The 11,598-nt window shown below is 38.8% G+C and overlaps 1 protein-coding gene across 4 annotated transcripts in view; it reads right to left on the minus strand.

Annotated features, from left to right (window-relative positions):
• KNDC1 (kinase non-catalytic C-lobe domain containing 1) overlaps positions 1-11,534 on the minus strand; it is a 59,991-nt gene extending 48,457 nt beyond the window's left edge. For 2 of the 4 annotated variants that reach the window (XM_042019060.1, XM_042019059.1), the window contains exons 1-3: positions 11,336-11,533; positions 6,423-6,621; positions 3,088-3,146 (exon numbers count right to left, since the gene is read on the minus strand). In XM_042019060.1, coding sequence (XP_041874994.1) covers positions 3,088-3,146; positions 6,423-6,621; positions 11,336-11,434 — 357 coding nt within the window. In that variant the 5' untranslated portion in view covers positions 11,435-11,533. Of the gene's footprint in view, positions 1-3,087; positions 3,147-6,422; positions 6,622-11,335 lie in introns of all 4 variants that reach the window. The other 2 variants (XM_042019061.1, XM_042019062.1) reach the window with 1 other exon arrangement.
• Between the last annotated feature and the right edge of the window lie 64 nt (positions 11,535-11,598).

The following is an 11,598-nucleotide window of genomic DNA, read 5'->3' on the forward strand; positions in this document are numbered from 1 at the left end:
ACAAATGGAGAGCAGGTCAGGAAAGAAGGCACAAGGCTGAAACCAACCACATGAAATCAATTACTTTTCAGTCTTGTGCACTGTCATTTGGACAAAGCTTTAGATCTCTTGCTATTTGAAATTCCAACTAGAAACCGACATCTTTAATAGCTTTGTTTCAGACACCAGGACAGTAATGCATTTCAATTTGTTTCCTGTGTCTATTACCCTTGTGTGCTTGTGAGTTCCAGCTAAGTTTAGCAACTAATTAGGCTGGAGTCACAATACCATTAGAGGTCTGGATCAGTAATTCACCAAGCAGGAAACAAAACATCTCTTGTTGAAATAACTGTAGCTTTAATTGAAGGAATTTTTCAAAAAGAGTTTAAAGAGGAGGAAGTCATCCAGTAGCCATACAAATCTCCTTGTGTGCTTCCATTTTAGAAGCCGCAAAATAGGTTGCACTCAAATCAAGCAAAACCTCTGGCTGACCTAACTATTTTAAATCAGCTGAGCTTTGACACTGGAGTAACAGCTATCAAAGATCATCCTGAACATACTTAGTAGTTCCAAAACTAATTTTTTCTCTCTATATTGGAATCAGACAGTTTCAATACAAACATTACTCGCCATTGTTCTAAACAAAGCAGACTAAGCAGCTGCAAAAACAATCCAACAAAGAAGAACCAAGTCAGGCCATTACCAAGGAAGAAGCAAGGAGTAACACAAGAGACTTGACACCCCTGTAAAAAGGGCAGCTTACTGTAATCAAAGAACCTCATAATACTGAGAAAGCACAACAGGCCAGGAGATGTATATAAAGCAGTACTATTCTGCTATTGCACAGTAGAAGGTTACAATAGGGGTGAGGGGACAGACAGAAGCATCAATACTTTTGGAAAAGAGAAGAACTTGACGTATTAACACCAAGAAGGAAATGGCCAGCTTGGAAAGATTACAATATTATAAAACCCTTGTAACAAGTACACAAGCATTAACCCACTGTAGGTCTTGGAAACTGCAAAAGTAAAAGCAAGCAGAGATCAGCATGGAATCCTTGGCAGAAGTCGGTCTGGTACTAAAGCACTTAAACACTCAACCAAACTCTATACATGGCAAGAGGCAAAGCTCTGAAATTCCATAAATACTCTGAATCCCACAGACGTCTGACCAAATGCACACAAATCCCAGAGTAAAACAATACATTTCTGCCTCAATGCAGGGGAAAGCCCTTGCTTTTCAGTCCTGTGTATTGCTCTAGGATAGCTATTGAAAAACAGCTGAGGCAACAGGATACTGTTGTAGCACTCTCTCCCTGCTTTGGAAAGCTTCCCAACTTGTTAGATAAAGAAATAGCAGCAACGCACAGAAATCAGTGCACCCAGCCCTTACCCCACTTCACAAGAGACAATGCAGAGCATGTTGACTTCCTTCCACACAAATGTGTACCTTCATGTATCTTCAACGACCTTTGCAAAAGGAGTAAAATGTTCAATGTTTAGAGCCACTCCTGACTCAAACAGCTTTCACTGACTGTTTAATTGCTTGTGCTGTGCTTTGTATTGGGATTCACTGGGGCTTAACAGGCTTGCACATGCTGCTGAAAGAGAAGAGTTAAACAACAAATCTGTACACAGATGAGTTTTATCCAAAAGGAATGCAACAGCCTTGTCTATCAGACAGAACTAAAATTTCAGGTCACTTAGTATTACCACAGTCTTTCCAAACTCCTATTTCACCTTGTTCCATCTCCTTGGTCTTTGAACCTCTTTCATTGTATCTATTTACTTTATGCAGACAAGTTCAGCAATTTCTAGACACGGAAAAAGGGTTGGGGGAAATAAGTTGGTCAAAGGAGCAAATAATTCTGCAAATCTTGTAAGCATTTCTGTGTCAAGTCTTTGAATCTTGTTAAGGAATGAAGAACATATTTATGTAAAATCTAAGTCCAGCTTCAGAAGCATAACAAAATGAAAGAAACAAAACCCAGTCACCTTTGGGTCTTGTTTTCCTCAACCACATCTGAATATAAAGGCTTATAAAGTTGCCAAGTTTACAGGCAATGCAGGCCACCTCCTAACAGTCCTTGTCCACAAAGAAAGACTCCCTGCAAACCATCACAGGGATGAGGAGGAGAGTGAGCACAAAATGACTAGAGCTCTGCTGGCCCATGTAGATATATTAATAAAGCATAGCAACAGAGTGAAATGTTGCCTCTCTAACCTGCAAGGACTGCACTATTTCATATTCTATTATACCACCCTCCCTGCCTTATCATTCTCATTTAACATGAGTACTACACACTTCCAAGGCTCACTTCTCCTCCTCCTCCCCACTACCACGCCCTCCACCAAGAAACACAGAGAACTACTAAAATGACTATGAAGGCTACAACTACAAAAAGCAAAAGATATTTGTACTGAACGATAAAGAACCATATTTTTAAACATACCTTGAATTAAATGTGTTGCTAATAAAAGCATTTGAATTATCTAAGAATACATGCCAGAAAAAATAGTGTATTAAGAAGAAGGATATTAAGCAAGAAAGTGCTCCTGTAGCATGCAATGAGATGGTTGACTTGGGAGGCTAATGAATTAGTATAAACAATTCAAATCTAATTTAATTTAACAATGTAGAGCATTTGTGCATTGCAAAGCAACAGATAGTAATCTGTTTCTTCATTAAATCAAAGATAAAATTGCTGATTACCCTTCCCTGAATTATTTTATTGAAGAGGATAGCAAACAAATTTTATATTTAGTCATAAAAGTTCATGACTAGTCCCCAAACAAGCCAATGTAACCAGTGATGGGTACCAGTGAACATAATATAGGCCAGCTGTGGTTTAGTGCAACACATTATTCAGCCAAAATAGATTCTCACATTTTAACAGTTAGTGAACAAATGTTTATGCAGAAAATTAATACAGCATTTTAAGTTTACTTTTTATTTTCACAAAACATATCTCAACAGCACCATTTACTACACAAAATCTTTAGAAGTTCTAAAATCATATACTGAGAATGCTGAGTATTTGGTATTGCCAGAAATACTAAAACTATTAACCTCCCCCTCTACTTTACAGATATAAATTTATGAACTTGCCTCAAAAGTGTTACCGGTGATATCAAACTCTGGTGGAACAAAGGCACCCTCTGGATCATCTTTGAAAACAAAAGGAAACATGCCAGATTAGAAATTAGTAGTCTTGTTTAAAAAAACCACAAACCAATTTGATGATACAAATTTAATGATACACTCCTATCTGAGACAAAAGAAACTTTGTATAGCAGTATTCTGGTTCACTCCAATTTGATGTACAGACAACTTATCCATGTTACTAGTGCTGGAAGTAAAATAAAGTGCTGTTTTCAAGGTATCATAACTTTCCTACTAAGAAACAAAACCGATTAAACACCCACAAAGAAATACATTTAACATGTCTAACCACTTCTTGCCTTCAGGCATTTATGTTTAGACCCAGTTATCACCTAAGCTGGTGGGGCTCAGCTGTGGCTTAGAGGTCTGATTTGATGAATTGGACACTTCCATTCACTATTTTCCACTGCAGACCTGGGTGATAAAGGTTCAAGCAGCAAAGCCAGTCTGAACAGCTAATTGTCTCTTCATCTTAGAACTCTGACCTTTCTGCTTAGTTTGTTTTACTTATGATAAAAGAGTAGAGGAAGTAAATTGCCCACACATGTGCTGCTGAACAGAGAACTGAGCTACTACAGCAGTCAGTTCTGAGTGAGGAGGTGAAAAGAAGAAAAGACCATCTTAAAAGAGACTGATGATGCTTCTGCATCCAAGCAGGTACACAGTATCACAGTGTACTTACGTCACATGAACCCAGTAAAGAACGCCAAGGAATTAAACAAGAGCCCAACTAAAAAACCTACTCTTCACATACATACTCAACTCACCTAACCTATCCTTCTGGGAAGCCAGGATGATTGAGATGATTTACATGCAAAAAGTGTGTTTCCCTTCTCAACAAGAAGAGAAAAATAGTATGTTCAGAGGCACAGCATAATCATTGTAACTTTAGCTTTAATAGAACTTTTGTGCCTGTTTCTTATTTCACTTGCAAGTGAAACGCAAAGTTTTTATTGTGAAGACACTAAGCCCAGTTATATGGCAGAGACTACCAGAGATGGCTTTTTTTGCATATTCATACATTGCAGCTACATGGCCTGGCTGACTAGCCAGATACCAGTAACTGATTTACAGCTCCTTATGACATTCCCAAATGTACTTTCCCACTGAAAAAGAGGGGTATGCAACTAATTCTGCATTTCTTACCCACCACCACATTTTTTTGTGATTTTGGGGGTGGGCAGAGGAGGCAGAATGAGAAGGGAACTAACAGACAGATGTTTTATTCTCCTCTCTCCCCCACCTGCAGACTACTGCTCCTTTTTATCTCCAGTCCTTTTTCCCTTTCTTTCCATAGAACACTTTAAAGGCTGTACAAGTGTTTAAATTATCACTGGTACAGCTCACTGTATTCTTCTAATATAATGTTTACAATGGGAATTTGTTTGATCTGAAGAGACAAGAAGGTATCAGACCCCTTGGCAGAACATCCTATTGAATGTTTGTCACTTTAGTACCACAGAACCTGCAGGAAGCAGAACTTCCTGCTAAAGCAGAGATGACAGGCTGTTTGCTTTCTCTCAGTGGCAAGCAAATCCAGAGGTTATAATTTTCTTCTGGAAGAATAAATCCATAGGCAACAACTACAGGGAAGCAAGAAAAGAACAATCTCCTCAAGTGCCTACTTAATAAACTACATTTTAACCAAACAGTAACAAGATCTGAGGGAAAGAGCCAAAGACATAGTGGAGTGTGTGTGAGAGAAGTAGAATGCATGCGTAACTTTTTTGCATTCCTATGGGAAACATAACATTCTTTAAAGAGAACTAATGAAAAATCTTTTCCTTAGAGACTAACATGACTTCAGGGAACTAAATATTTGTACATTTGCTTTGCATGGGAATTTGTTATCCCACATTTTAAGTCCTTGAATACAGCATTCCTGGATCAATTGTTTGCCAGCTATTCAATTAGACGAAAACATTTAAGAAGAAATTGATATTTTCCTTCCTAGCTACAAGCAAAGATCTCAGTTGAGGAGCATTTTTTATCCACTAGATTTATTCTCTTCAACTAGTCTTTCATTGGCTTATACAAAGGCAGCTTCTTTTTCTTTTCTTTTAAATTTCAAGGTATGACAAGCTCCTTAAAATAAAGGAAGTTGATTCCACATTACCCTATTAATATGGAAGTAAAAGTTGACTCATGTCTATTTGAAGAATTTAGTAAAAAACAAACATCACAACAATTCTGAAGATACATTTTCATCTTTATTAATTATATTTTATGATGTTCCATTTATATGAAGTACCATCCCTAATCCTAAAGGAGGCAACAAATCTTCATCTGGTTGCGATGTCACCTTTCCTCAGTTTTTCTAGTATTTTTTCTAAATACTGTGATCTAGATTTTGACTAAAAGAATAAACCCTTATCCTGACATAGGTTAAAAAATAAAGTAGGTTAAAGAAATCACAACAAAAACTTGACTAGTGTGTATATAGAATAGAATGGTTCTCCTAGTTATGAGCTGTCATAAATTTAAAAGTACCATAGCATAAGAGCTGTTTGGTTTTTTTCCTCCTCTGTAAAACATTAAGAGGCTTTAGACCCATCATCTTGAGATGCATCAATGAGAAAGGAAAAGCAACCATAACATGCCTTTTCATCTAAGATGAAACAATAAGTTATTTTAAAGGTCATCACCCTGTCCACCTGCTACGATACCTGAACATCTTCATGCCACTACATACTGGTTTCTAACGTATTAAAATTCATTTCAGATTTGCCAAGTCTGAAAATCATGATTTAAAAGAATAATAATTTTTTATTCAATAGAGAGCTTTAAAAAAAAAAAGAGGCCTTTATTCAACAGAACTTTCCTTTTTAATAGCAAATGTGCACTGGAATTGTTCCATTCTTTATGTTGACAATCAGCAAGATACACTGAATATCAGACTTATCTAGAAATAGAACATAGCTATGAAATTAGACAATCTGTAAGAGATGAAAGACATGCTTTACAAAGGTAGAGACTTGTGTACACAGGAACACAAGTACCTAATCTTCATGTTTAAAATGGACATAAAGAAGACTTATTACCTGGATGAGTCTTAAAATAACTAGGGGGAATTGTCTAAGCAAACTCAGAACAGCCTTTGTTCATCAATTACAAAACTGAACATGTAGTTTCACACGTACATATACACATCCCTTCCAAAATAAGTTTTATTTTACCTTTATTTTAATTGTAAGTCTTAAAAATAGAATGTAATGTTTTACTGCAGTTTCTCACTATGAGTTTGCATAGTTGTAAAACAGCCTGGAAACACAAATACTTACCACTGAGCTGTTCCATGAAGCATACATTGCCATTGGTGTTAAAAGCCAAAGTGTCAGGAGTGATGCAGAGTGTCTGGAAGATTGCAGAATGGGCAATGCTCTTCAAAGAATGGCAACACTCCAGGCAAATTGCCCAAATATCTTGCTCAGTAAGACAGCTATCCCGCAGTGACAAAATATCAGCAAGGGACACATTCTCCTGCCAAGATATGAATTAATAAATTACCCTGGATTTCATGACACAACTTTCTGTATCATAGATTACATTTGACACAATTGGCTACAAGTAATGTTTCCAGCAAGTTCTCAGACTTCCTAGGACACTGATTAACACCCCAAGAAACACCAAGTGCATGACTTTGCTCTTAACACAGAATGTTTTAAGAAGTGCAGTTAACCTGAACAAAGATATCACAGTATGCTAACATAAAAAAAAATACTATGGGAGATATGTAAGTTAAATAAACACTGCATCAAAGGAAACAGACCATTTGGAGGTAAAAGCAGGGAGACTAAATGAAAACATTTTGTTTCACCCATGCCTTTCAAGCTCTCCCAGGTGTCTTTATATAAACTACTTAAAAATTCTCTTCACAGCACTTCTCCTGACCATTTGTGATCTGGGAAAAAGTACCCTTTAGATTAGCCTGTGTTAAGAATGATGCTCTTGTGAAGTTTAGTGATGTAGACCATTTAATAAACACTGAAAAGTCAAACATGCCATAGGAAAAGTGTTTTTATACTTGGACTTAAAACCAAACACTTCCGTTGCCCTAGGCCTCCCCATTACATCCAGAGCTCTTAGTGACCAAAATAGCTCATGGACTTAAGTTTCTAAGTTGCTGTCAACTTGCATTGACCCTGTTATCACTGTAAGGCTGTGAGTCCAGCCCCAAAAAAATTTCCAATGTGGCTTTCCTGGTCAAGATGTTTAGAAACAATGCTTGGCTCAAAGCAACCAGTCTCTCTATGGGTATTTTTGGAATACAAACCCAATACATTACCCACAGCTACAGAAGTAAAGCTTTCACGAACTTAAAGGAATGAGGGAAAAAAAAACCCAAACAAAACATTGATTCCATCCATAAGGAAAAATAAGGCAACAAAACTGGAAGGTAATCTACAGAAGTTACTTTGTATCGGAGCTATAATTACTATTAATTACACAGTATTTTCCCATTTATATGTAAGTAATTAAGACTAAAAACTATGCTCTCAGCGATATTTAATATACCCTAAATGGAAGGTGTAGATACACATTGCTTAGCATATAGAAAAAAGAAAGTACGTCATCGTCAGCAAAAGAGGATGTGAAGTATCTTACAGATCAGAAACCTGCTGTGGTTTAAACTTTTAATCCCTTGGAGAACAGTTATAAATTTCTTTACCTATTTCAGCACAGGAGAATATCAATAATATCTGGATTACCATATACAGAAGAGGCTAACAGCTTATTAACGTGTCTTTCAGAGAATTAAGCACTGCTTTCATGATATCCTTCAAATAAGAACCAGACCTCAGTCCAAAAGTGTATTGTGTCTTTTAGTCTAAACTACAATGCTTAACAAATAAATATGAGGCAGGAAATAAAGCACACTCACTGTTATTTGGGAAACTTAACTTCTCTTTTCAAAGGTCTTATTTTTCATCAGCCTAGACATGGATTGATTTACTAATGGCAGCATTACTACAGTGCCTTCTAGCACCAATCATGGATCTTGGTCTCATTAAAATCAGTCCTACATAATAAAGAACAGCAAAAGATCTCAGCACAAAATCTTATTTTCTCTGTGCTGTGCTCAGTACAGTTGTGTAATGCTGCCATCAGAGTTGGCGGGTGGGCAAGGAAGTTTAGCACATCTCCATAGGGAAGCTGTTCCAAACACGAAGAGCAACACAGAGGTTCCTCTATCTGCAAATAAAAACACATTGCAAGAAGCTCTACTACAAACATTAGGCTTTGAAATTGACCAAACTGAGCAGCGGGATGAGGATAGGCTTGGATAGAAGAGACACACTGCTTATTCTATGGCCACCAAAAAGAGTTAAAAAAAATAAAAGTCCTATGATCAAAACAATGAACCAGTAATAATTTTTAACTCTCCTAGAATCCTCCAGCTAGGTGACATGATGGCATTTGCCACAAAAGAAAAATAATAGAATGCTTCACTAATCAAGATGCAAAACTATGAGAGTTTCATCTGTATGTATGGACAAAATAGGTTCAATTTAGAGTGCACATGAAAAAAATTAAACCTGCAATCTTTAAGACAGACTCAATATCAAATTCCAGTCACAATAAGGACTTGAGAGAACTTCTTTTAAGTCAAGGTTTGAGGCTGAACTCCACTGCAGACAATAATTATCAGCAATGATATCTACAGTATAAACCTACATAAACATCTTTGTCTTGTGGTTGTTTGGGAAGTAAACAAAAGGTAATGCTCTCATGTCAGGTAAGCTTACTTTCCTTCCAGGGAATGAAAAAGTTATGTAATACAGAAAAAAAACTCAAAACAAACAAAAAAAAACAAACCAAAAAACCCAAAAAGAACCCCAAACAAACAAACCAACCAACCATCCAAAAAAACATCAAACAAAAAAAAAAAAAAAAAAGCAAGGAAAAAAGTCCTATGAATGTTCTGTGGCTTCTGTCAAGAGTGGATGGCTAGGTGAAGCTAAAACAAACATACAAAAATATGAAACACCACCAGTACCATATGGCAGGCCTTTCTATTTCCAATGCTCCAGGGCAGTAAGTTACTTACTTCACATAAACCACATATTTCCCACAATGATCGCACTTTCTTGACCTTACTTATTAAAGCTGCTACTGCAGCTAAGCAAGGCCTTTGTAGAGAATGAAGCATTGAAAACACTGAGACTTGCATTTGACTAGCTTGTATCCCCAAAGAAACACAGACCAGAAGCTTTCACTGTGGAAAAAACCCATCCTTTTAACACTGTAACACAGGAGGTTCTGGCAAGCTGAAGCTTCTGGTGAGCAACTGCTTCAGTACTTTGGACCACTGGAAGTTGCTTCATTCAAATGTGCTACATATCAGAGATCCTGATGCCTCTTTTTTGTCTCTTTCAGCAAAAGACACTTGTGTCTGGTTTTAATATGAAAGTGTCTGGTTTTAACAGTAAGAACTACAAAAAGTAAACTGGTCAGGCAACCATGCTTAACTGCTCACTTTAGTTCTCAGCTTTCTCTTATATTTTCTTCAGCAAGTACAAAACAGTTCAGTAGCATATAATTAAGCAGAGATAATTAAGAGAGAGTAGGAATAAAAAATAAATTAATTGGCCACAGATCCTTTCTTAAAAATTTTGAAATTGAATATTAAGGAGTATGAAATGAAGAAAGTTCTAGTAAAGAGAGGAATTGGAAACACACCCTCATCCTCAGCATTTTCTATGCTCCAGTTCAGGCAGATTCCTACTTCACATATTGGCAAAAGCCCACATGCATCAGACACCAACCTCATTCTTCATACTAGGTACAATGATGACAAGAGCAGACTCCACTAAATGACTAAGCAACTCAGTGTTCCGTACAACAGCACTCACAGCCTTCTGACACCTAAGTCTTTTTGCCATGATAATTCACACAAACTTCAAAACAATCTATTCCAGAATCACAAAAAATGTGGCAAATGCCATTCATTACATTCATTACATCTGAAGAAAAACACAGGGTTGCCTGAATAAGCTGAGTACTCTTCAAAGCAGCCCTTTTTTATTAACTTATCTAATCACCAGGTGATAGGTCATGCTCATTCTCCCAACAAAAATACTGAAACTATTTATGTTTTTGTAATAACTAAATAGGTGGGACTCATGGGAACCCACAAAGTATATCTTGAGCAGGTATGAAAAATGGGCTCAGTTCTTTCTTGTACAGAAGAGTTGACCCTTAGCCTTCTCCGTTCTGAGGAAATACTCTAAGTATTTAAGCCAACATGTAAAAAATGAGACCATTACCACCTTCCTCCTAGATTTTGCATTGGCCAGTCTGAGTGCAGAGGGCCTACTGCACTGAATATAACAGATGGTAGAAGAGCCAAACTGCTGAGCCACTGGGTGACTTGAGAAAGCTGAAAGGGGCTTCGCATTTTCAAATGTACTTTTAGCTCCTGATTCAGCAGGATTCTTGATGTAGCAAATAAGAAAGTTTGCAAGATCTGGTTCAGGGAACGAGCAGCTCACATATGGTTCACCAAACCTTTACTTAAAAAAGGAAGAAATCTCCAAACATTTTGCCCTAACATTCACTAGGGGGTAAGAAACACACATCACGTGAAAAGATAAAAAGATGAGCAAGAGCAATAAAAAGCAAGTGCAAAACCAATAACAGATCCAGACAAATGTGATGACAAGAACTGGGTTTAGCTACAGGTTATTCTGCATAACAACTGAACAAACAGATTTAACAGTTTTATTTTTTTTGTTTTTTATTTCCCAGTGTCAAAGGCCTTTTAGCACAGGGCAGCGATATACGGCTGTACAAAAAAGTGGCTGACAGCTTCGGGAAACTGTTCTGCCCGTGTAAATTTCCCTTGATCGGGTGCGACAAGGACACGTACTTGCCGACTGCAGCATTAACCCACGGCTACGACAGCAGTGACGAGACATCCCGCACTCAAGGACCATGACTTTGCTGTTGTGTGGAGAAGGTGCACGGGAATGGGCTAAAGCCCAACTTGGTGGCTGGGACCGCGGGGCAGGAGGCAGCGAGGAGCCGGAGGAGCACACACGGAAAGCGAACGGCGCTGTGGCCGCGGCCTGGCCGCTCCCGGGGGGCGGGTGCGCCCCTGGCCCCGGCCGCCTCCCGCGGGCGGACCCTGAGGCCGCTACACCACAGCTGAGCGCAAGGGCGGCGGCTCCGTCCCCGCACCTGCCTCACTCACCTCATCCTCCAGCAGCGTCGGCAGAGGCTCAAAGTCGTAGCAGTTCACCTCCTCCTCCTCCTCATAAAACACGTCCTCTGCAGCGCCAAGAGTCTCCATCCCGCCCGGCGAGGGAGCAGAGGCTTCACCTCCGCAGCCTCCCTGTGCACTCGGAGCGCGGCCCTCGGCCCCCGCCGCCGCTCATCCCCACACCCGCCTGCGGGCTGCCCCCGGCGGCGACCCCCGCGGCGCCGCCCGCCCGCCTTAACCCCCTCCCCTGCCGG

Source organism: Corvus kubaryi, unplaced genomic scaffold (genome assembly GCF_017639235.1).
Source record: "Corvus kubaryi isolate FWS band 111438036 unplaced genomic scaffold, C.kubaryi_AGA036_p1.0 138, whole genome shotgun sequence".
Lineage (NCBI taxonomy): Eukaryota > Metazoa > Chordata > Aves > Passeriformes > Corvidae > Corvus > Corvus kubaryi.